This window comes from Thalassophryne amazonica, chromosome 10 (assembly GCF_902500255.1).
Source record: "Thalassophryne amazonica chromosome 10, fThaAma1.1, whole genome shotgun sequence".
Lineage (NCBI taxonomy): Eukaryota > Metazoa > Chordata > Actinopteri > Batrachoidiformes > Batrachoididae > Thalassophryne > Thalassophryne amazonica.
The window spans coordinates 90,750,970-90,778,170 of NC_047112.1; the positions used below are offsets into that span (position 1 = coordinate 90,750,970).

Consider the following 27,201-nt stretch of genomic DNA (forward strand, 5'->3'; position numbering starts at 1 on the left):
CATCATGAATTAAAGATAGTAACACATGTAGACTGGATGAGCATGCCTCCGGGTCCCCCTCCAGGATCCTTGTGAGATTGAAGAGCTGGTCAGTTATTCCACGACCAGGATGGAACCGCATTGTTCTTCAATCCGCCTCCATCGTCCATAAATGGAAGACGTTCGGATCCACCAGGACTCTTCCTAGAGCTGGCTGCCCAACTAAACTGAACGATTGGTGGAAAAGGGCCTTAGTCAGGGAGGTGACCAAGAACCTGATGGTCACTCTGTCAGAGCTCGAGCATTCCTCTGTGGAGAGGGAGAATCTTCCAGAAGGACAACCATCTATGCAGCAATCCACCAATCAGGCCTGTATGGTAGAGTGGCCACATCGAAGCCACTCCTTCGTAAAAGGGACATGACAGCCCACCTGGAGTTTGCCAAAAGGCACCTGAAGGACTCAGACTGTGATAAACAAAATTCTGTAGCCTGATGAGACAAGGAATGAACTCATTGGCGTGAATGCCAGGCGTCATGTTTGGAGGAAACCAGACACCATCCCTACAGTGAAGCATGGTGGTCACAGCATCATGCTGCAAAACAGTGCTGCTTTTGTCACTTTATATAGTGCCCCTTGGGCATATTCTGCGACGTTATGGGATTGCCTTTCATTGCTATGCTGATGATACTCAGGTGTACATGCTGATAATTGCTGGTAATCTTACCCATATAAAATCCTTAGGAGATTGCCTTGTATCTGTGAGAAGTTGGTTGTCTAGTAACTTCCTAATCTTAAATTCTGATAAGACTGAAATGATGGTTCTTGGTCCAGCCAGACATCTGCATCAATTTGTCCAGCTGGCGCTTAGTTTGGGTTTGTGTGTTATACATCATATGGACAAGGTGAGGAATCTTGGGGTACTTTTTGATCCTACATTGTCCTTTGACCTTCACATTAGAGATATTACAAGGACTGCCTTCTTCCATCTGCGAAACATAGCGAGGATTCTTCCCATCCTGTGTATGGCTGATGCTGAGACTTTGATACATGCATTTATCTCTTCCAGATTGGATTATTGTAATGCTTTATTTTCTGGTCTGCCACAGTCCAGCATTAAGGGTCTTCAGTTAGTGCAGAATGCTGCTGCCAGACTTTTGACAAAGTAGAAAGTACCACATTACCCCATTCTGGTGTCCCTTCATTGGCTTCCGGTTTCTGCCAGATTGAATTTTAACGTCCTGTTGCTGGTCTATAAAAGTTTCATGGACTGGCTCCTGCCTACCTGGCGGACTCGGTCAAGCCCTACGTACCGGCGTGCCTTGCATTCGCAGGGCTTATGTGTGTTCCAAAGGTGAATAAGAAGTCTGTGGGGTATACAGTCTTCTCCTACCGTGGCTCTACTCTTTGGAACGATCTACCAGCAGCTATAAGGCAGTCCGAAACGGTGGAGACTTTTAAATCAAGAGTGAAACCCACTCTTTAGACTGTCTTATCATTAATTTATTTGTTTTATGTTTGCTTTGTAATGTCTTTTTATTCTACTGTGTTTTCCTTTTTATTGTGCCCTTTTTCAATTTTAATATACTCTGTTGTTATGATAGTGTGGCTATGTGAAGCGCCATGGGGCTACTCTGTCATGAGATGGCGCTATATAAATTAATAAATTGAAAAACTGAAACTGAAAATTGACAGTGACTCTAAGCTCACAGCCAAGATATCAATGAGTGGCTTCAGAACAACTCGTTGAATGTTACTTTCCCTTACTAGTGTTGTACTGACCCATTTTTCCTCTCGTCTTAAGTTTGTGTTAGTAAAATTGGAGCAGGTCTTAGTCTCCTCATATCTAAATACTGGGTCTGTTATTGAAGCTAAGGACAATTAAATTAGTGTCCTGTTGCTACTCCAGTGGTTTACTGCTAGAATGAGTGTGCTGTAAGTTACAGCTAACTCATTGTGCTCTCGTTCCTGTTTCAGGTGCTATGAAGCCAGATCCTGTTGATGATGCAGCTGAGCTATGCTTGAAAACGGCCTTGTCCCGGATGAAGACATGGACAATAATACTGATCTGTAATCAGACATTTGTTAAGGATTTGTGGTACTTTATTTGATCTTTGTTATTGTTAGAATGGCCTTGGCTATGCGTCACTCCTCTGAGTCCAGTCTGCTCGAAGTTTCTTCCTTCAAAAAAAAAAAAAAAAAAAAAAAAAAAAAAAAAGGCCGGAGGGAGGTCTTCCTTACCATGGTTGCCTACTATGTGCTTGCTCAGTGGAGTTGGGAAGGTTAGAGCTTACCCTTGTGAAGTGCCTTGAAGGCAACCTATGTTGTGATTTGGCATTATATAAACAAACTGAAATGAACTGACAGATCCGGTTCAGGTCTGGGGGCATGTACTGATACTACACGTCGCCATATCCAGCACACTGCTGAACAGCCCTGGGACTTTTACCCTGATGAATGCCTGTGCTGGTCAAAGCATATACTTATTTTTTAACTATATTTTTCTATATATTGTTTTTAATATTCTAATTAGAAGCGAGCGAAGCAAGAGCACCTTCTGTTTGAGCTACTCATCAGGTACTTGGCACCACCATTCTTTCAGCTATGGGAACTGATTGGCAACCACACAAGCAGACCAGCAAGCCATCGCCTGCAGTCATCTCTGCATCTGCTGTAGCGTGGTGACATATGGGTGTCCATTGGCTTTTTTACAGTTGATTGAGGTCACCTTCAAATGGTAATGTGAACACAATACTAAATATGGTAGAGAACTTGAATCTTTGACTGGACTGGGTTGCTTGACGCAAGGACACGAGGAGAAGCTTCCTCAGCTAAAATTCTTGCTCTGGTAGTCTGACTTCTGTGTTGACCCTTGTAGAGAAGAACAAACAGAAGCCACAAAAGCTGGAGTTTTAAACCTAACCAGACCCCTCCTACCAAGAGGCAGACTGCTGTTTGCTAGTAACTAAATAATGCTTTAATTAGCACCTATTGTGCTCTAGTTAGCACCCTCCTAATGACAGGGTAGGTGTCCCTCCTAACGATGGACTGACTTCATCTTCTGACGGCTCTCCTGATGATGTGAATGACTCATTACCATGACAAAAGACTGAAACTGCTTTGATCTGAGTACCCCATTCTAAACAGGGGACAAAGCGTGTCTCAGAGCAAGAACTTTAGCTGAGGAAGCTTCTGCAATTTGAAGCGAAACATCCTCGCGTCAAGCAACCCAGTCCAGTCGAAGATTCAAGCTTCTCTACTATGGAAACCACCTGGACAACTGAGAGCCTTCACAGAAACAATATAAATATGATGCATTCTGCTGAACTGTAAACAAACAGCACAGCCAGAAAAGCACATGGCAGTGCGCGCAGTCTTTAAAGCAATCACATTGAAAAGCAGAGGGTTTAGTGCTTGATGGTGTACAACACACCCAAGTATGTTGACAGTGAACCTGCTTTTCCAAATGTTTTACTTACTTTTCCGTTTCCTGTTTGAGGGCACTCTCTTTCCGTGGAAGCGTGGCTGGCAGCCAGTTAGAAAGGCAGGCATCAAAGACAGAGACAGGTTAGGCTTAAAACATGCAGCAAGGGACAGGTGAGGCTAGCTGTTAGATGTATGAAGTTGCATATGCTGATGTGCACTGCAATGCATGTAGCTCAGACGAACCTTTGGAAAACAAATTAATTTTGTTTTCAGAAGGAAATGCTTATGCAGAATGAGCATTCTGTAATTCTTACAACACTGAAAGTCAGGCGAAATTGCTCATTAAATGTTAAACACTTAAAACATACAGAAGCAAGTATGACGTGTTACTATACAAAGGGAGATGAAACAACCATCATCAATTAAACAAGAAACAGAAGATTTGTACCGCGTAGATGATGTCTGCAACAAAGGCTATTAAAAATTTCTGTTTTCCATATGTGTCCATGAATATTCAAGAGAACAATGACATGAACCAGGTGTTATACTACCTGCAAACATTTTAGCTAATTACACATTACTAAATAGATGGGCAGTGTGGTTGGTGTGCTTGATTCCAAAGCAGAAGGTTCCCAGTTCAAGGCCACTCGTGCCCATTGTACATGTTGAATCAGGAGGTGCAGCCGTGCATAAAAGCTGTGTTAAATAACATGCAGACAGCATTTCGGATCTGCTATGGCGACCTCGAAAGATAAAGGAAGAAACCAAAAGAACTTACTTTTATACATTAATAAACGGGGTGAAGGGGTTAATAAATACATACTAGTTGAAAGAAAAACAAATAAATATATTATTATCTGGCTTTGATGCTATGCGCGCTCTGATCGGTCTGATTATCGGTGGGATATTTTCCATATCAGACCAGTTACCATGACAATTGGTCCGCAATGCGTATTTTCGTTACAAACCAGGAAGCTAAAACCACCATTAGAAAAGCCAAGTCGGACATGAATGTACGCCATAAATATGTAAACAGCATCGGAAAAATATAATAATAATAATTTTATTATAATGCACTTTACATTTAAGCAATTTCAAAGTGCTACAGTGCAGAGTTAATTAAAAAGAGACAAGGCAAAAATTAATAAAACGCAGAAGGGGTACTAAAATTTAACGGAAGCTTTCTTAAATAAATATGTCTAAGTTTTGTTTAAAAACATCAGTGGTCTGTAGGGTCCTCACGTGATCTCTTAGCAAGTTCTTCAATGGAGGTGAAGAAAGCGAACGAGCCCAACACCCTCTCTCTCTCTAATATATATAGATATATATATATATAACTAGCCATATAATAAGATTATTAACCTCGCTTGCTCGGTCTGTACAGGGATATCAGACCTCGGTGTTTTCCGCATGGACCTCGCTGATGCTGGGGCTGTACTTACACCTCGGTTTGATATTTCCCCATACAGACCTCTCACTCTTAAGAATCCTTTAATACACACAAATACACAAGCAAACATAAAGTACCTGCAGAAAATCATCATATTTGACACTAATGCACAAACAGTCATGTGAATCTTACCAAATTTGCCCTTTGCCTCCTGGTTGTACCTGCCATCTTTATCTTGGCAACCTCAAAGAAATCTTTAATTTCTCGATCATATAGTCTGCTCATGTAGTCAACATAGGTCTAAAAAGAAAACAAATAAATAAAACAGAAGGAACATGGGTCTAGTTGTCTGGTTGTAGAAATTTTTGTCACGCTAAAGCACTGACCCTCGCACAGGCCCTCGTACTTCTCCCGCTGGGTGTTCTTCAGCCACTCCATGAGCTTGGCGTAGCGTAGCAGATCCCTGTGAAGGGGGCTGTGTTTGGGCAGGGTCAGGTCCACTGTGTGCTGGGAAAGTGTGGAGCTCTGATCATGGCCCTGAACAACAAAGCGTGGACAGACGGTGAGCAACGCAATTACAGGTAAAGGTTCTAACACCATCACAACATTTGTTTTTGATTACCACCTTAAACGTCTGTACACAGAATGTGTACGCTGGCACAATTCAAAATGTTAGAAAGGTCTCACTGCCGCATCCTTGTTCTCTTCATTTCTCCTTTATGACATGCACACATTGCAGACAGGCAGAGGTTTGTATGATGTGTGACTTTTTTTTTTTTTTTTTTTTACAACTAAAGCACTAAAAACAAAAAGCATTGAGCCAGCAGACAAACGCTGAAGGGCCAAAAAAAAAAAAAAGGACAGTAGTGCCTCTTCAGCTTTATGATCAGATGAGAAATGTTGATTAGGCAGAAATCTGATCCATGCGCTGTGATCGATGGAAGACCTGGGATGCTTTAAGTAGTGGCATGTAGATTTGGACTGAAGTGTTAGTAGACAAACATCAGCAAAGAAAAAGAAGAGGGCAAAAGCAAGTTTCTGTGAGGGTACTCACTGGAAGTGAAAGACAAGAAGACCTATAGAACTGAGGGATGGTCATTTTGAAGTGACTGAAGTGGTTGAACTGACACACACACAGAGAGAGCAGAGTGGGATGGTTTAAAGTGAGAAACCCAGTCAAGAGTAGAAGGGACACAACTACACAGAAATGAGACAGGAAAGGGAAAACAGATCGTGGACACAGGATATACCTCTACGGCACAGCAGACTCCTGACAGAGAGTCGTGATTTTATAGCATTCCAATTTATACTTACACACAAGAACCCTCCTTCCTCCTCATTAATCTGACATGATTCATTTGACAATGCATATAGTATTCTCTTATTTTTCCACTCCCTGATTTGCCATGCTTAAGTATATACTCTGCCTTCTATTTGCACAGTTTACTCTTCTGTACTGTTGCACAATTTATTATTACCACTATACTGTTCTGAGCTGGGTTTGCACTGGACTCACCTTTATCCTGGACCACGGTCATTCACTTCAAGAAACGTCCATATGCAAATGAATTCCACAACCGAAACCAGATTTTTCCCAAAACACAGTCTGTGTTGCATTAATGGACTCAATCGTCCGATCGAGGTGATAATACATAGTAAATTATTAAATGACAAATTGGAATATTCTGAAACAGCAGACTCCACAGTGTACAGAGACTCAAATGAAATCCAGTCTTTTGGTCCCGATCATGACATGGAGTTGTCCTAAACACTTAGGCTAATCTATTAGCGAGAGGCTATCTTTTTCTTCTTCTCTTAAGACATAGTGAGGAGGAGGATAAAGAAGAAGGGGAGGGAAGAAAACAACATTCCTTGTTCTTAAGAAATGATTTATTTTGTTTTTTAAACTGAATGAGCACTTGAAAGAAGGGGAACATAATTTTATTCTATTTGGAAGAAAACGTATTTGGACTACGAGAGACAGCAATGACAGCTCTTAAGAGTGCTGTGCAAAACCGAACAACAAGAAAATAACTGCGAGTTATCTTTTACAAATGTACTACTAGAGTTTTCTAACATTTAATTGCACTGCAGATTTAACCCACATATGATCATTGGTTCAGTGGCTTAAAGAAGCAGTCTAGTTGCATTTTCCACTTGTTATAATAGTATTAATTAGCTTATAGTTTTCTGATCGGTAAAGAGTGTTAGTGTTATAAATAAATAACACAGAGTTTTCAAAAGTTCATTCCACATTTACCTCACATATGACCATTTCTTCAGTGGCTTTAAGAAGCCGTTTAAGCCTGGGTCCCACCGAATAATGAAGGATGAATAATGAGCCACACAGCGCGTTTTCTTGCTACGAAGGGTTTTCTTCAACTATCGTGGGGAATTTCATGGCTCTGAGTGGCTCTTAGGGGCACTGGGCCTCAGTTATCAACACTGCGTAAAAACAGGCACAGATCTGAGCGCATAATTGGTCTTACGACAAGACACGTGTGATTTATGAAACATTCGTATCTGACCAATCCCAGCGTACGAATGATCGGCTCTTGATAAATGCTGCGGTTGAATTTAATCGTCATTAGCATGTTACGCCCTTAAATATTCATGGTTCGGAAGCCTCGCCCACTGAGCTCAACATGGACAGAAGAAGGACTGGGAAGAACAAAAACTTTTCGGAGATGGAAATCGGCATCCTAACATCAGAGGTGGAGAAAACAAACTTGTACTTTTTGGCAGTCTGAAAAGTGGAGTCAAAGGTGCTCATAAAATGCCATGTGGAAGAGTGTAACGGAGGCGGTCAACAGCGTTGCCGCAGAAAACGGACTCTGGCTGAGGTTTTGAAGAATTCTTTGATTTAACCTATGCCTAATGATTCTGAATCAATCTTTCATGCACCCACAGTTAACTCACCTCGATGCCATTGACTCTAAAACGCGTCTTTTCCAATAGTAACGCCCCCGCGCCAAAGACGCATCATCGAGCCAATTTCTTTTCTTCTCTTTTCTTTTCTGTGGTATGTTTGTTGTTGACATGGACATAGAACTCAATTTTACTATGGGTCTTTAAAAAAAACACACAATGCTGAAGAAATCCTGGCAATGGGATGTTCTGAACTTTGAAAATGGCTGGCACTCAATGACTTAAAAGCTTATGCCTGCTAATTGATTAAGAATTCTTTGCATTTAGGTCAAGAAAAAGTGGACAGATTTAAAGCTGGCCACCAAAAAAACGTGGTTGCGGCACTTAGCGCAGCATTAGGCAGCCTGGGGGAAACCCAGCGGAAAACCGAGGCATTTTGAGTTTGTTTGCAAACACAGATTTCAGCTTATTTATGATTATTTCACATTTTATGTGCAATGATTAGATGTCATGTTTAGGCTATTAGCATATGTATTTTTTATTTACAAAGGAAGCAGTATCATTAATAACGTGGGCTTTTTTTAATTAATTTTGTTTAATCCATTTTAAGAATCCGTTTTGATCTGTTCTGAACTATGTGGCCCGCTTATGCTGGGATGACAGCTGAGGTTTGTGTCATAATTATTTTCAGACTCAGACAGATTTTGTAGTGCTGCGCCGCAGATCCACAGACTCAGATTTGCGTACACAAACTCAGACCAGACGTGAGCTCTGTCGTGAGATTCGTCCTTAGCCTCCGCTCACGTCCAAATTGATAAATACTGAAGTTTGCATAAAAATGCGTCGAACGCACGTTTTCTGCCGTATGTTCATTTGGTAAATGAGGCCCACTTATCTTCAGTTAACGAGGCTCCTCTCTGAGCGTGGCGCTAATTTCACACTGCAGGTTTTCCATGTAACAATACCTCAGCAGGTGGGTTGCTGATGAGCTTTCTGCTCTGAACATAAACACCTGGTTGTCAATGAAATCACCTGCTGAGACATCTGATCATTAATGAAATCACCTGCTGAGGCGATTGGTTGCACGGAAAACCTGCAGTGTCTCAGCCCTTTATGGCACATGATTGCCTACCCCTGGCTTAGAGGCATTTACGTGGTGCTTACGAGGCTGCTAAAAGCCCATTATCTGTGCGCCTGGCAGCTACGCAGGACCTGAGAGGCTATTTTTGGAGCAGCTCTCCCTCTTGCGCACACAATTCCACCTGCTCTGTGCGCTGGACTCTATATAAAATAATTATTTTGTAGCAGATTAATCATTTTCTGCCAAACCTTGGACAACTGACAACACCTCGAATCACTTCTGGAATCACAGAGGACTGTTTCATCTGGACGCTTTTTTCCTCTTTCCTGCTCCATGTGGAACAGCTTAAGGTAACTATTTTTTAATGTTTTTTATAGCTTGATAAAACAGTTCCTAGCTGTAAAAGTATGTCTGTTGTATGTTGATGTCTGTGTATGTAAAAGTATGTTGATTAATATCTTGTTAATGGATCTCATGAGCTCCGCTGTGTGTGCGCACGCTTCAAACGAGCATTTAGGTAAAACACCAGCTCACAAAAGAGTGATTTTTCAGTCAATATTGGACGAACACAAAGTTAAAAACTTGGGTGACTGCGTGAAAGTGGATGTGTGTTTAAAGCCGTTGAAGATATTAACTCCAGTGAAGCTGCTAAAAGCAGAGCAGAAGCTGTGCAGCAACACAGGACAGGGGGCGCGCAAAAGACCAATTTTGAAGACATAACAAAAAGTTAAAAGTTGTATCACGGTGACTTGTAAGCTGCGGAAGAAATATATATACATATATATAGATTTTTTTTTTTTTTTTTTTTTTGAAAAGGATCCACAGGTGTATACAACCCCTGGCAATAATTATGGAATCACCGGCCTCGGAGGATGTTCATTCAGTTGTTTAATTTTGTAGAAAAAAAAGCAGAGATCACAGACATGACACAAACTAAAGTCATTTCAAATGGCAACTTTGGCTTTAAGAAACACTATAAGAAATCAAGAAAAAAAAATTGTGGCAGTCAGTAACGGTTACTTTTTTAGACCATGTAGAGGGAAAAAAATATGGACTCACTCAATTCTGAGGAATAAATTATGGAATCAACCTGTAAATTTCATCCCCAAAACTAACACCTGCATCAAATCAGATCTGCTCATTAGTCTGCATCTAAGAAGGAGTGATCACACCTTGGAGAGCTGTTGCACCAAGTGGACTGACATGAATCATGGCTCCAACACGAGAGATGTCAATTGAAACAAGGAGAGGATTATTAAACTCTTAAAAGAGGGTAAATCATCACACATGTTGCAAAAGATGTTGGTTGTTCACAGTCAGCTGTGTCTAAACTCTGGACCAAATACAAACATGGGAAGGTTGTTAAAGGCGAACATACTGGTAGACCAGGAAGACATCAAAGTGTCAAGACAGAAAACTTAAAGCAATATATGTCTCAAAAATCAAAAATGCACAACAAAACAAATGAGGAACGAATGGGAGGAACTGGAGTCAACGTCTGTGACCGAACTGTAAGAAACCGCCTAAAGGAAATGGGATTTACATACAGAAAAGCTAAACGAAAGCCATCATTAACACCTGAACAGAAAAAAAAAAAAATAAGGTTACAATGGGCTAAGGAAAAGCAATCGTGGACTGTGGATGACTGGATGAAAGTCATATTCAGTGATGAATCTTGAATCTGCATTGGGCAAGGTGATGATGCTGGAACTTTTGTTTGGTGCCGTTCCAATGAGATTTATAAAGATGACTGCCTGAAGAGAACATGTAAATTTCCACAGTCGATGATATGGGGCTGCATGTCAGGTAAAGGCACTGGGGAGATGGCTGTCATTACGTCATCAATAAATGCACAAGTTTACATTGATATTTTGGATACTTTTCTTATCCCATCAATTGAAAGGATGTTTGGGGATGGTGAAATCATTTTTCCAGATGATAATGCAATCTTGCCATAGAGCAAAAACTGTGAAAACATTCCTTGCAAAAAGACACATAGGGTCAATGTCATGGCCTACAAATAGTCCGGCTCTAAATCCAATTGAAAATCTTTGGTGGAGTTGACGAAAATGGTCCATGACAAAGCTCCAACCTGCAAAGCTGATCTGGCAACAGCAATCAGAGAAGTTGGAGCCAGATTGATGAAGAGGACTGTTTGTCACTCATTAAGTCCATGCCTCAGAGACTGCAAGCTGTTATAAAAGCCAGAGGTGGTGCAACAAAATACTAGTGATGTGTTGGAGCGGTCTTTTGTTTTTCATGATTCCATAATTTTTTCCTCAGAATTGAGTGATTCCATATTTTTTTTCCCTCTGCTTGGTCTAAAAAAGTAACCGTTACTGACTGCCACAATTTTTTTTCCTGATTTCTTATAGTGTTTCTTAAGCCACAAAGTTGCCATTTGAAATGACTTTAGTTTTGCGTCATGTCTGTGATCTGCTTTTTTTCTACGAAATTAAACAACTGAATGAACATCCTCCGAGGCCGGTGATTCCATAATTTTTGCCAGGGGTTGTATAATAAAGCAGCCACCTCATTCTGTATGCAGAACGGCACAGTGCGCAAAAGAGCGCTTTTGCAGAAATAAATGGATGAACACAAAGTTAAAAGTGGAATCACGGTGTAAAACTGACTGTTTAAAGCCAGGGAAAATAAAGCCAGCAAGCCACGGATGGAAAGGAAGCCAGTGAGGAGGAGCACAAAGGCGGCTGTCCACAAAAGGACAACAGCAGCGCACAAGCAAAATAGCGATTTTACAGAAATAAACAGAAAAACACAAAGTTTATAGTTGGATCACAGTTTGTGTGTTTAAAGCCGCAGAACAAATAAAGCCAGCGAGCCGCGGAGCCAGTGAGCAGCACAGAGGCGGCTCTCCAGGAACCCGTGGTTCGGTTCTACCTGGTCTGGTGCATTACAGGTGGACAGTAGCCTGGCGCACAGCGCACAACCGCGGGACTGTGCTGGAGTGTCTATTTTTGGACTGCGTTTAAAAAAATGGGACATCTTTAAATGCTGCTATGAATCTGTAAATTGAAAACCCACACTTTAAAGGGACCAGTTGTGGGAGGGCTGGAGGTTTGGACCAAACTCATGCCTAAACGTGAGCAAACATTGCATTAGCACAGCGCTATCATGGCACTGCGTGTCTTAGTGTGGCTGATGCGAGCCATTCAAGGCTCTAATGACCGATCGGTCGTGGCTCACTACAGGCTGTTATGTGACACGTGGGGTACAGAGAGGCACCTTCATAGCGGATACGTGATAGATGAAAACGTGGGTCATTTTTTGAATAATCGCTGACACACCCATGCATGGCTCCTTATTCATCCTTCATTATTTGGTGGGACCCAGGCTTTACTCACAATTTGTACCTGGAATAGTGGCATTAATTACCTCATTAGCTGTTCTCCTTAACACCATGTGTGCCATATAAATAAATAACGCAGTGATTAAATTCATTTTGCTTCTTGTTGCATAAAGTAGTAAATGTGACTTGTGCTCTGGTGCAAACTGTGCATGTTTTTTTGTTTTTTCGTTTTTCTTCACTCTTAAAGAGGCATTTTTAGACAGATGTACTTGAACTCTGGTGTGACTTACACTATGGAAAATACGGCAAATTGAATGGTAAGTTGAAGGTCTTGGTGATGCTCAAACTCTAATTTAACAGACATACACTCATTTAAAATGTCCAGTACATATTTGGTGAAAATTTTGTTCAAGTTACCATGCACAGAGGAAAGTGTGACAAATTGAACGCATGGAAAGATGGAGTGCAATTCTATATCTCCCTTTACAGGGGGATAATCAAGGTTTTGGAGTAGGATATGCTGTCAACATGCTGGCTTGAACACAGTTAAGATGTTATGTTAACTCTTTTAATGGGCAGTTAATATTTGAAGATGCTTCAATGAGGTTGAATTAAAGCAACTGAATGAAATCTTCGTTGAATTGGTGAATCAACTGTTATACTCAAGGGGGCAAATAACTGTAATCAAGTACTTTTTCATTTACTGTAATGTTTTAATTAATGTTGATGACTTCACAGAGATCCATTTTAACTTTCACAATAGCATGTAGTAAAAAAAAAAAAAAAAAAGAAAAAAAAAGGCAAAACCTGAGATTCACTTTTTGACAAGTTTAAAATACTTAAAATCCCCATGGAGTGAATACTGTTTATGTGCACTTAAAGATTACTTTTTTTTTTTTTTTTTTTTTTTTAAAGACTTACGACTGTGTGGCAAATTTTGCATGTTCAAACTTTTGAAGCAACAATTCAATAAAATTTCACACACACACTATATATATATATACACACACACACACACACACACACACACACACACACACACACACACACACACAACGCCTGGCAATAATTATGGAATCACTGGCTTCGGAGGATGTTCATTAAGTTGTTTAATTTTGTAGAAAAAAAAAAAAAAGCAGATCACAGACATGACACAAAACTAAAGTCATTTCAAATGGCAACTTTCTGGCTTTAAGAAACACTATAAGAAATCAGGAAAAAAAAATTGTGGCAGTCAGTAACGGTTACTTTTTTAGACCAAGCAGAGGGGAAAAAAAAAAATGGACTCACTCAATTCTGAGGAATAAATTATGGAATCACCCTGTAAATTTTCATCACCAAAACTAACACCTGCATCAAATCAGATCTGCTCGTTAGTCTGCATCTAAAAAGGAGTGATCAAACCTTGGAGAGCTGTTGCACCAAGTGGACTGACATGAATCATGGCTCCAACACGAGAGATGTCAATTGAAACAAAGGAGAGGATTATCAAACTCTTAAAAGAGGGTAAATCATCACGCAATGTTGCAAAAGATGTTGGTTGTTCACAGTCAGCTGTGTCTAAACTCTGGACCAAATACAAACAACATGGGAAGGTTGTTAAAGGCAAACATAATGGCAGACCAAAGAAGACATCAAAGTGTCAAGACAGAAAACTTAAATAGTCTCAAAATCGAAAATGCACAACAAAACAAATGAGGAACGAATGGGAGGAAACTGTCTGTGACCGAACTGTAAGAAACCGCCTAAAGGAAATGGGATTTACATACAGAAAAGCAAACCGAAAGCCATCATTAAACCTAAACAGAAAAAAACAAGGTTACAATGGGCTAAGAAAAAGCAATCGTGGACTGTGGGTGACTGGATGAAAGTCATATTCAGTGATGAATCTCGAATCTGCATTGGGCAAGGTGATGATGCTGGAACTTTTGTTTGGTGCCATTCCAATGAGATTTATGAAGATGACTGCCTGAAGAGAACATGTAAATTTCCACAGTCATTGATGATATGGGGCTGCATGTCAGGTAAAGGCACTGGGGAGATGGCTGTCATTACATCATCAATAAATGCACAAGTTTACGTTGATATTTTGGACACTTTTCTTATCCCATCAATTGAAAGGATGTTTGGGGATGATGAAATCATTTTTCAAGCTGATAATGCATCTTGCCATAGAACAAAAACTGTGAAAACATTCCTTGCAAAAAGACACATAGGGTCAATGTCATGGCCTGCAAATAGTCCGGATCTTAATCCAATTGAAAATCTTTGGTGAAAGTTGAAGAAAATGGTCCATGACAAGGCTCCAACCTGCAAAGCTGATCTGGCAACAGCAATCAGAGAAAGCTGAAGCCAGATTGATGAAGAGTACTGTTTGTCACTCATTAAGTCCATGCCTCAGAGACTGCAAGCTGTTATAAAAGCCAGAGGTGGTGCAACAAAATACTAGTGATGTGTTGGAGTGTTCTTCTGTTTTTCATGATTCCATAATTTTTCCTCAGAATTGAGTGATTCCATATTTTTTTCCCTCTGCTTGGTCTAAAAAAGTAACCGTTACTGACTGCCACAATTTTTTTTCCTGATTTCTTAGTGTTTCTCAAAGTCAAGTGTCATGTCTGTGATCTGCTTTTTTCCTACAAAATTAAACAACTGAATGAACATCCTCTGAGGCCGGTGATTCCATAATTATTGCCAGGGGTTGTATATACACCCACACACACACGTGACAATCTTTGAAGTGTCAGTGCTGTGCGTACCTGATGAACAAAGACATTGTTGAGGTGATTGGTGAGGCGGCGAGCAAATGTATCTCTCAGCTCACTGAACATGTGCTGTTGCTGTTTTACAGCCATCAGTTTGTTGTGACCTGTGAAGGAATGGTAACACAACAGCCAGATTATACATTATAAAATGGCATTTATTGTCTGAAAACAATGTATTAGCATTTATGAGTAAGAAGCAGATATGAATCAAAGCTATCTGAAAGCTTCGGGAAGTTGAAAAGACGTTTTTGTTCACTGAAAACAAATAAAAACCAATCCATCCATCCATCCATCCATTTTCTTCCGCTTTATCCGGAGTCGGTTTGTGGGGGCAGCAGCTCAAGCAAAGCCGCCCAGACCTCTTGATCCACACACACCTCCCCCAGCTCCTCCGGGGGAACCCCAAGGCGTTCCCAAGCCAGCCGAGAGATAATTTATCTCCCCCCTTTATCGGGGGGAGATAAAGAGGGGGATAAAAATAAATTGTAAGTGTAATTCCCAACCAACCTGGTCTGAGAGCCACGTTCATGCACTGCAGAAGAGCTTCGGAGGCATTGATGCAGGCTTCAATGCCTTTAGGAGAAGACAGGTCTCCTTCCTGCAAGGCCCTGATATGACCCTTTGACAGGTCCATGTAGTGCTACATGAGGAAAGAGTAACCACACAATCTGTGAGCTAACAATACTTGATTTAGATACATAATGCTTATTAAAGAATATTTTGTTTAATCGTTACAGAGCATGTTTCAAAAAGGAAGAGAACATATTTCTAGAATTTACATGTTGCAGCCAGCATTTGTAAAATGTGTATTTACTTCATTATTACGTCCGTTATTGTACATCATTGTTTATTTTATTTATCTCTCTGTTAACAGGATTATGTCACTACTACTGCATGGATTTTGACAAACGTTTCACCACAAATAGATATTAGGCCACGAAAGACTCCATTAAATTCAGGAGATGTTCTGGAATCTGGATCAAGATTTCATTTTATATAAGTGTAGAAGGATTATGTCAAAACTACTTAATGAATTCTCACCACCGATATTAGGTTTTAGGGCATGGAAGACTCCACTGAATTCTGGAGGTGATCCAGATCCGGATGCAATTACTACATTGTGTTGTGGAATCCAGATCCAGGTAAAGTCCAGGTCATGATGTGAATCACATATTTTTAATTTTGAGTCCTTGTCATTCCTTTGCGGACGTCAGAAATCTTGGATTGCTCATTTTTTATATGACATTTACACCGAATTGTAGTATATGAAGTAGACCAAAGGGTTAAAAAACAAACACCCCCCCCCACACACACACAAATATGTCTTTATAATAAAAACCACCTCATACTGTATATGGAATACTTAACAAAAGCTGTATTGTAAGAGTACTTTCCTCATTGAACATATACATATATAGTTCATGAGTCAAAAGCCAATTTTGACCCAATCTGTACTACTTAAAGTGGACCAAATGAAAGGCATTTACAATCCTGCCTCAGGATACCTTGGCCCACTGTACACAAAAATGTATGGTGGCCATTCCAGGGTATACCATATAACACACGCCCCTGGTTATGCTCAGATAACTCAATTTTAGCTTCATCAGTCCACAGCACCTTATTCCAAAATGAAGCTGGCTTGTCCAAATGTGTTTTAATATACCTCAAGCGACTGTTTGTGGCGTGTATGCAGAAAAGGCTTCCTCTGCATTACAGCATCATACTGCATCTCTTTGTGCAAAGTGTGCTGTATAGTTGAACAATGCACAGAGACACTATCTGCAGCAAGATCACGTTGTAGGTCTTTGGAGCAGGTCTGTGGGTTGACAATGACCGTTCTCAACATCCTTCGCTTCAGCTTATCCGAGATTTTTCTTGGCCTGCTACTTCGGGCCTTAACTAGCACTGTGCCTGCGGTCTTTCATTTCGGTCTTCCACAGCTGAAATCTCTGAGATAACTTTTTGTATCCTTCCTCTAAACCATGATGTTGAACAATTTGTTTTCAGGTCATTTGAGAGTTGTTTAGAGGCTCCCATGTTGTCACTCATTAGAAGAGATGCAAAGAGGGGAAACATTTGCAAATAGCCACCTTAAATACCCTCTTTCATGACTGGATTCACCTGTGTAAGGAGGTCAAGGGTCAATGAGCTTACAAAACCAATTTTGTGTTCCAATAATTAGTGCTAAATGTATTCAAATCAATAAAATGACAAGGGTGCCCAAATTTATGCACTTGCCTAATTTTGTTTAAATAATTACTGCACAGTTTCTGTAAATACTAGAAACTACATTTCACTTCTCAAATATCAGTGTGTTCGTCTGCCATATGATATATTTAACTGAAATTTCTGATCCAGACAACCAATGACTTATAAAGGAAAATCATGAAAATTATCAGGGGTGCCCAAACTTTTGCATACAACTGTGTGTGTGTGTATATATATATATATATATATATATATATATATATATATATATATATATATATGGTCCAACAAGGTCAACGTCCATTGGATTGTATGATGGAAAATGCTACCCAGAAAACCCAGCATGACAAATAGTGCTAAACTATTCTTTAAAAAAAAAAAAAAAACCCTTGTGCTGTTTAGTCCCCTTTAGTGTTACTGAAAATCTGGCCTAATAAGTGATCAAATGTATTCCTAACCACAAGGAACTGAATCTCATCCAGCAGTTTTCCATTGTTGGTGTTGCTGATCTGGATGAGGCGGTTGCTTTGTGAGATCTGGTCCATCTGGTCCTTGACACTCTGCAGCATCTCCTCGTAGCTACTCAGTTTACCCTCAATGGTGTCCACCTCAGTCAGAGCCTCATCCAGCAGCTGCATCAGGATATTGACCTGCTTCTCTGATGCCATGATGGACTGGATATTAGCCTTACAGCAAGAAGAGATTGAGAGGACATTATGATTTTTAAATGTGGGCAGGCGCCAACACATATTAGCAGGCTCAAACAGGACAGTATTTAAAAAACATCAACCAGCTATCAAAGTTGTCATTCCTGATTAAAAATGTTGTTTGTTTGGTTGTTCCTTTTTGCATAGACTGTTCCAGTCAATGTAAACTACTGGACTAGGGATGACACTTGCATCGCTTACCCCATCTAGAACCTGCAGCTCGCTGGACAGTTTGTCAGCAAAAGCCTCAGCATTGGAGATTGCATATTCGCACGTTTCCATCATGCTTTCAATATCCTGCTCTTCCCGAGTGGTCAGCTCCTGATAATCATCCAGAGCGTCTTCATCTCCGCCAGTAACACTTTGGCTCTCTCCACTTGGCACAGACTCTAATCCCGTAAACAGAAACCCAAAAGTATGTGAAGGACATGAGCATAATTCCTGCACTCCATGTTTTTGAACATTTCCTGTGTCAGACTAACACTACACCAGAATCCAATAACTTACAGGGAAGGGCATTTTCACCATTTAAATTACTGTACTTTTAAATGTTTTCAGTATTTAAAATTACTAGATGGTAAAATTGTGCCATTTACATTACATAAATAAATCACAAATAAAAAAAAATTCTAGTAGCAGTGAAGATAAAATAGGCATGGACATGATGTCACAATAGGTTGAAATGAAAGTTTCACTTTTCAAACTACAGGTTACGTAAAGATATTAACAACAAATTTATGGAATGACAAGAAGCAGCTCATTAAAATACAAAACTAGCATTAAGTTCTACAGACTGAAGCCACTTTGCACCAATATCTATTCTGGCTGACTACAAATATTAGAAGTTGCTTCTAGACTCCCACTACAATAGCCAAGCTAATAACTTTCAATTAGAAGCAGCACAACCAAGTTTAAAATCAGAATTCATTTAGCTATGTACTAATCAATATGTGAGTAAACAATTGCGTGGATGTAGAATGTATGGAAAAATAAAGTGCTCTTAAATTAAATCAGTGAGATCTTAGAAATTAAGCATATCAATAAATACAATAACATTCTGAAATATTACATTTTGAGTTAATTCCATAAATCTTTCAAACTCAGCAAATATAGTGATTATTTCATCTTAGTTGCTTTCATAACTCCAAGTCATCTTTATTTCTCACTCATCCTTTTACAAAGTCTATGTTAATTTCACACTGACCTTTATATATCATAACACTTTTTGCCTAGCCGACTGTATAATCATTTGCTTTTCCTCTGCAGCATGCTCCTGTCACCCATTGATAGCTAATAATAGTACTAGTTGTAGCTATAGACATCGTCACCACAGGACAGGTCTCGTGAGTGTTTTATTTTAATTCAAGATGGAAGTTTGGACTGAGCTCAAACAACTGTGATGGTGGAAATGTGGCTTTTAAACACTGAACAAAATGAGAAAAACGCTTTTGAACTAAACAAAAATATAAACAACACTTTTTTTTGCTCCCATTTTTCAAGAGCTGATTTCAAAGATCTAAAACATTTTCTATATACACAAAAGACCTACTTCTCTCAAATATTGTTCACAAATCTGTGTTAGTGAGCACTTCTCCTTTAACGAGACAATCCATCCCACTTCACAGGTGTGGCATATCAAGATTCTGATTAGACAGCATGATTATTTCACAGGTGTGCATTAGGTTGGCCACAATAAAAGGCCACGCTAAAATGTGCAGTTTTGCTTTATTGTGGGGGTCTGGGGGGGGGGGGAATTAGAAAACCAGTCAGCATCTGGTGTGACCACTGTTTGCCTCACGCAGTGCAACACATCTCCTTCGCATAGAGCTGATCAGCAGCCAGACACCACTGAATGTGAGCATTTGCCTATTCAAGTTGGTTCAGTTGTGAGAAGATGGTCCACTGTTTAGCCACAAGCTGGATTAAAATGGCTCCTTGTGCTTCAGAGATACTGACATGGATATTAGGCAAACCTCTGATTTAACCTTGACCTTTGAGATTCGCATGACCTCTGCTGAAAAAGGACAACCCACTGAGTTAATCCACAAATGCAGACGTAAATTGCTCTTTGTACTTTAAAGATACCTCTGACCTGACCTAATGTGAAATTGCTCTTCACATTTTGGAGAAATCACCTGACAGACAAAATCAGACACATCCAATAAAGTTGTCTCTTTCCACTTTGGGGTGAGGCTAACATTTTGAGCCATTTATACAATTACGCATTTCACAATGGCTTCATTCAGAGCACTTTTGTGTTCCATATAAAAGGATAGAAAAGCTGTCAGTTAAGTCAAAAATGTGAGCTAAATGGTATGATGACACGATTATTGGGAGGAAAAGACAATGAACCATGCCCATTTTTACTCAACAACACATTCAAGCAGCAGCTGTAAGTGGGTGAGAGCACAGGATGAAAGTGGTGGTTTGAAGTCATGAGAGGATAACGGAGAGGAAAGAGCTGGGGGAAGTTAATGCCTACCAACCTTCCGCTTTAGGAAGTTCTGGCCAGAGAAAGTTTGAGAGAAAAGTGAGAATAAAGAAGAATTTAACACTGAAAACCATTCCACAAACAGGGATATACAGAATTAGCCAAGCATACAACCTTGTAAACATGCTCTTAATAAAATAAATTGTCATTGATGAACTAATTTTGAATAACCACAGGCACAACTAAGACATCAGGGCAACAGGTACTGGTTTCACAGAAAGTACCAACATTTCAGCAGGGCAGGAAAATCATGGAAGAAGAAAAAAAAAAAAAAAGGAGCATGCAATTTTAAAGTAGGTCAGAGGCTGGCTGAGGACAGAGCTTATACTCACCTTCCAGGAGCTGAGGACTGACATTCACAAACTCCACCTTCTTCAAATAACGTTGGTTCAGCTTCCAAATACAGGAGATGAAGGAGTTTTTTTCAGCGATACTGCTGGCTACCCATCGGTACACCTTCTCAAAATGAAGGTCAAATTCAGGGTTTTCCTGTAACAAAAATAGTCTAAGTACTAAATATGGAATAAAGAGGGAATCCATAACAGATAAACATATAAGATAATATAGTGAATACAGAAAAACAAAACATATTTATGCTGACAAATCATTTAAGGCACACGATTGATACTGCTATCACATACGATTGCTTTACGTTCAGGTTACACAGATCTAACCTGTATAGCATCTGAATTTGTTGGTGACTCTGACCTTGGTTGCATCTTTGGCATCTACTGCTGTCAAAAGTCGAAGCTCCCATGTCTGCTGCGTCTTGTAAGAGTCTCCTTTGTCTGATTTTTTCACCTTTACAACTTTAACATCGATAGGTTTCTCAGTGGTAACTGGAAAAGGGAAACCCACTTCATTATTTGGTCTCATGCCTTCATTTACACGAGCTTTAAACCCACGGAATGTATGAGATTTCAATTTAATGTGATTAGAGCAATGGTTCCAAACCTTTTTATCTTAGAGACAAAACTATTTGTATCAACGAAAGCCCCCCCCCCCCCCCCCCCCCACACACACTAATATATATTATTTGTGAATTAGCCTAAAAATGTAGAACAAACAGCTACATGGCTGGTGCAATGCCTTAGTGGCCACCACTGTTGCCTCACAGCAAGAATGTTCTTGTTCTGGGGTTGCTTCCCACCTGGTCCTTTCTGTGTGCAATTTGCATGTTCTCTCAGCATTTGCATGGGTTCCTTCCGCATGCGCCAGTGCTGCTGACTGAACAGCCCCCTCTAAAAATTGGTCCGCCCTGCTTTAACTGTGCATGTGTCTGAGTGACTGAGTCTGACTCTCTACACCCAAAGTGATCAAATGGATTCATGTGATTATTAACCATCAGATGACAAAGTAAAACATTCTAAAGTCAGTTTTAAGCAGAAACTAGGCGATAATAGGTGAATCGCTACAGATGCTCCGAAATGACGTAGGTGCTGCAGCGTCAGACTTTGACGTGCTGCTGTGGCACTCTGATCGGTCCCCCGTCTTTTATTATGAAATAATGCTGAATTTATGATGAAAAGATTGTTGTACAAAAGCTTCAGATATCTGTCGCCGAGATAGATTATGACTGGAGTGCAGTTTAAAGCAGAAACGAGGTGATAAATCGGTGAATCGTTGCTGATGCTCCAAAATGATGCTGTTGGCGCTCTGAAATGATGCATGCGCAGTGAAGGCAAGGCGGACCACTTTTTTTTTGGGGGGGGGGGGGGGGGGGGGGGGGAATCGTTCAGTCTGCGACACCGGCTTCCTTCTTCCAAAGACATGCAGATTAGGTGAATTGGTGACTCTAAATTGACTGTAGGTGTGAGTGTGTTTGTCTATATGTGGCCCTGCAGCAAACTGACACCTTGTCCATGGTAAGCCTCTTGTCCTATGACTGCCTGGATATAACTATGACTGCCCACCCCCCACTGCCAGCCTTGACTCAAGTAAGCGGGTTTACAAAATAAATGAGTGAATCATCATCTGTTGGTTACTCCCCACTCAGTGTCCTTTTAACACACATTTGTGGTTAATACAATCAAACCAATCAATCAATCAATCAACAGGAATCTCTGTTGTCAGTGTTCCACCATATTGATCACAGAGATATTTTTAATGTATTTACAATTATATTATGTACTTACATCGAACTTAGTAAATAAAATCACATGCACACACATACATGTACATAGATGCAACTTCTCTTTTAATATATAGATGATTTACCTGCACCTGCTGGAATGGCGTGAGTCCAGAATGTAATTAACAATGGTCACTGTTCAATTTTGTTAGCCAATATCCGTAGTTTCGCCAAAATTATTAGTCCTATCAATGTTCCATTTTGGCGGAGTTCATCCATGACCCAAAATACATAAGCATACCAAACGGCAAATGTCAGTTGTCCACATGATTGAATTTATACACAGGCACGCACTTCATGCACACATACACACAAACAGAGGCCATTTGGCTATTAATATATAGACTGTTGTATACTGCTAAAGGCCCTGGCACATCTTGAAGATTTAGCCTGCGTATGCCAACCAAAAATGCTGCCAGACGTCTAATAAATTAATGCAGCTGTCACACCTTAATGACTAAAGGCCCAGTCACACGGCACAACGAAGGCTGACGAAGCCCTGACGAAACAAGAAATCTGGACTTTCGTTGACTGTCGTTGGCATCATTTAACCTTCGCGCAGCTTCGTTCCTGCAGCTGGCGCTACGTCAGGATTTTTAAACTGTTGACAAATCTGAACAAAGGGCAACGAAAACCTCAATTCGTGTGTGTCTCGTTTTGCTGTCATTCTTGACGTTTTTTTAATCGTTTGTGTAGTTTTTGTAACATTGTTTAATTTGACTTCGGTGGAGCAGCTGAATGTTTTCATACAGTGCAGAAGCCGGTTTCTGAGCGCTGAGGCTGCTGCTGCTTCATGTACCGTTGGAAATTACAGGGCAAACTCAGCCTGCTTGCTTGGATTTTTTTTATCTGGGGGGGGCAGTTTCAATGGGCTCAGGCACCTTACATAGGCCAGAATTAATCTTTTGTGTGGATATAATTACTTATTTTGCCACAAGCAACTGTTGAATTTGAAACAACAAAAAAGTTGTGTAATTTCCGACGGTACTTGAATGCAGCATCAGCGGCAGCAGGAGCTCCTGCGTGCGCTTATTATTTTTTATTAAATATAACAATATGAGTGTAGGAATGACAATCCAGTCCTTCTCTACATGTGGTAAGAGGTAGATGAATCAAAATGATGATATAAAGAGCTGTTCTGGAAGGAAGAAGTCACGTTGTGGATCAGTGATCAGCTGGTGGAAATAACCGCGCATGTTCACATGCACTTATTAATTTACTACTCTGATATATTCAATCATCTTTACACTTACACAGGACAGACATTATATATTTTTGGTGTGTGAATGAACCAGTCTGTTTGCACAAGGACAGCAGCTTTCAGCCAATCAATGACCAGCATTGATGGACATATTTAGACTTATGAGTAAATTACAACAAATGTGTGTCAACAATCATATAACTTACCTACAACTTATGTCCTGCATGTGTGGGACGTATGACTCAAACGCTGGCACTCATTGAAAATTTTTAGCATGCCCAAAATTTTTCAAGTAGCTCAGCATATTAGGATGAATATCAGCAAGCTCTTAACTTATAAAAAAGTTACTCTTAACTTAGACTTATGCCACCATTTTTAAAGCGTTTGGCATAGGGATGGGTATTGATAAGATTTTATCGATATCAATGCCATTATTGATTCTGCTTATCAATCCAATTCCTTATCGATACCTCTTGTGAATTTTGTACTAAAAGTAGGCTTTACAGGTTTTCTATGTATTTCATTGAGTCTTAAAGTAAATAAATATGAAATTGGTCACTGTATCCTTGATCTCTGGACATAAATAAAAATAAACAAAACAAGTGTTTCACTTTGAAGTTATTAATTCCGACTGGACTCTATCGTTCTAACTTGACTCGGCAGAGAGCTGTGCAGCGTTTGGAGCTGTGTGAACAGAACGGAGGAGGACGATTCTCATTTCTTTCTCGGACAGGAGTCTCAGTTAGTGACTTTAATCTGCACAAAAGTGACTCACAATTGACATATTCAGGGATGAAAGTGGTGAAAAACAAAAAAAGCTGAAACCCAAAATTACCCCCCAACACCACCTGCATGAATTCTGTTTGAATTCTAGAAGCTCTGAAATGCAATGTGGGACTATTCCAGACGATAAACTGGAGTGAGTGCAGCATCCATTTTGGTGAGGGAAAAAAAAAAAAAAAAAAAAAAAAAAAAAAAAAAAAAAAAAAAAAAAAACTTTCCTTATTCAAATTCATTCCAGTAGTATTCTGCTCTTACTAGGATGCAGCAGTTTTCTAGCTTGGCAGATAGTTCTGGAGGAAATCACTGAAGAAATTAACACACTGAAAATATAGTGTGACTGAAACTAACTGTCATTAAACTTAAATAAGACAGGGATGAAATGGAGGTGTAAGAGTCACTAGATGTTCACAGGAAACACTTATTTATTTCTGTATGTATTTATTTATTTATGTATGTTCATTGTTAGTTGGTTTTATATTTTCTGCTGTGTTTTTATTCAGGTTCTTTTTGTTTCTTTCTCTAAAATTGTATATAATAACTAATCATTAGATTAGTTATTATTACTATTATCGTTGTGATTGCTATTATTATTAATATATAAACAAAAATAAATTTTAAAATATTACAATTTGTAATACATTTGACTCTTTTACGACAACAAACGCTTATTATACAGAAAACAAATGCACCAGAACATGCTGACAGCTGCAACTGCTTAATGCTAATTTTAACACTGAAAATGCCATAGACATGCTAACGCGTCAGCACTGGTCCTGTTTTAAGTTATAAAATACATCTATCAAACTGTTTCAGAAGACCATAACAGGTCGGTTTAACATAAGGTGAATAATACTCAGACATATGCTCTTTAGGGTTTTAGCGGGGGAAAAGATAAAGCGAACAAAAAAAATTAACCAACGAAGCAATAGATCAAAGCACTGCTTCAATCTGCAAATCACTGCTTCAATTGGTTCAAGGTTCAAAGCAAAGCCGCGCTGCAGAAAAGTTGATTACAGACCTGCTGCAGGGTCTGTAATCAATGTAGAGAAATGATCATTTTCCTGAAAAACACCCCCAAAAACAACGGCCACCCTGAAGGACCGATAAGGGAATCGTTAAGCAAAAAGCTTATTGATGTCGGTGAATCGAATCATTTCTTAACGATACCCGAAAGGAACCGGTTCTCGATACCCATCCCTAGTTAGTCATATGCTGGCTAAATTGCCAAGGTGTGACAGGGCCTTAAGACTAGTCATCACACTGCAAACATCAAGGTGATAATCAATGTCCTTTAAACACATTCCTGTGGGTATTTCATATTTACCAGTAGCACACAAGAAGCAGTTCTTCTTTTTCTTTCCTGCCTTGCAGACATTAACAATGCCAAGGAGACGCTCGTCATTGGGTGTGAAAATATCCCTCTGGAGTGCGTGTTTTATGGCCGTCATGGTGGATGCTGTCAAGCAGAAGATAAGAGGTACTTAATATATTTGTAAGCATGCCAGATACACATTTAGTCACGTCAATAAATAAAACATTTTGTTTCCCAGGTACCAAGTGAGTATAGAAAGTGGTGGCAGAAAGGTTAGAAACTGTGTTTACAGACAGTGGTGAAATGATCACAGGTTTAATCCACAACTAGACAGGAAAATGTGAAGACGAAAGCACAGGACTCATTTCAATCTGAGTATCATCACTATTACCAATATGCCATTGAGCAAGACCCTTAGTCCTAAAGATGATTTGGGTACTTTGCTGTGCAAGTACATATGAATGAGCGAAAGTGACGCATCGTCATGAAAGCGTTTCTCCCCCAGATGGAAAGCCGCTGTCGAAAATCACCTCATCCATCATTTTATCAAAAGCCATATACCTAGCCATATATATAGTTTGAGGAGAATTTGATGCGTATTAAAGTCAGGTTTTCTTCACTTTCCTTTATGTGTAATGCGAGTCGTGTGTTAATCAGATACATCTGAAATCCTAGTTGTTGATCATTTTCAGCTTTTGATGATTTCATTCAATAGCTTGTAGAACTGGGTTCTTGCATGCAACAGTTGGATTCTTACAACCTCCAAGTACATCAGATATGAAGATACAAATCGTGGAAAGTGGGCTAAAAATGTAACGCGAGTCACATGGAATTGCCCATATGGAAACCAGACATCAACACTGGCACACAGACATGCACACGAGGGTGTGTGCGTGTCTGTGTGTGTGATACGATCATGGCTGATGAAAGCTGCTTTCTGGGTTTAAAGCACTTCCACTGACAGAAATCAGTATAGCCATTTACCAATTTGCTTAAATACCATCGCTGGACCAATTAAATGTCACAAAACAATTAGATGAGGCTTAATTACGTGGGTGAGTTCATGCACAACAGAGCACATGGGAGCACTTTGAGCTGCTGTGCAGCACGTGGAACTGTGCAAATAAAATATTTATTCACAAATCTCATGGAGTTTCTTAAAATACTGACCAAAAAGGTGCATCACACCTGTGAATAAAGTGTAAAAACATTAGATCCAATCAGTAACCCCAGCCAGGGGCAGTCTAAAGTACAGGTCTGCCTAGGCTGAATCACATGGGCCCTAGATTAATGTCCATCAAAATGCTTTGGCGGACATTAACCTGAACACAAATAACACAGAATATTAAACTACTAATCACGCACAACTACCACCCATCACAGACTGTGTATAGTGTGAACTGAATCAGAATTGATGCATTTAAGCCACCGTGGTGTTAAGTTTTATTTTGGGGGGGGGGGGAGTTGTTTTTTTTTTCTAAATAATGGTTTGGATATTGTTTTGAATTTGCACTTGTGCATATTTGCATTTTTTCTTTGTAAAAAAAAAAAATGTGT

General features: G+C 39.8%; 1 protein-coding gene across 1 annotated transcript in view; it reads right to left on the bottom strand.

Moving 5' to 3' along the window:
* Positions 1 to 27,201, bottom strand: part of LOC117519184 (exocyst complex component 1-like) — a 43,798-nt gene that overhangs the window by 12,121 nt on the left and 4,476 nt on the right. Inside the window, 11 exon segments of the mRNA XM_034180496.1 lie at positions 3,458 to 3,502; positions 4,986 to 5,009; positions 5,012 to 5,093; positions 5,166 to 5,330; positions 14,806 to 14,915; positions 15,319 to 15,451; positions 17,478 to 17,705; positions 17,928 to 18,115; positions 20,550 to 20,706; positions 20,926 to 21,056; positions 25,657 to 25,788. Of these exon segments, the coding sequence (XP_034036387.1) occupies positions 3,458 to 3,502; positions 4,986 to 5,009; positions 5,012 to 5,093; positions 5,166 to 5,330; positions 14,806 to 14,915; positions 15,319 to 15,451; positions 17,478 to 17,705; positions 17,928 to 18,115; positions 20,550 to 20,706; positions 20,926 to 21,056; positions 25,657 to 25,780 (1,387 nt within the window). The 5' untranslated portion in view covers positions 25,781 to 25,788.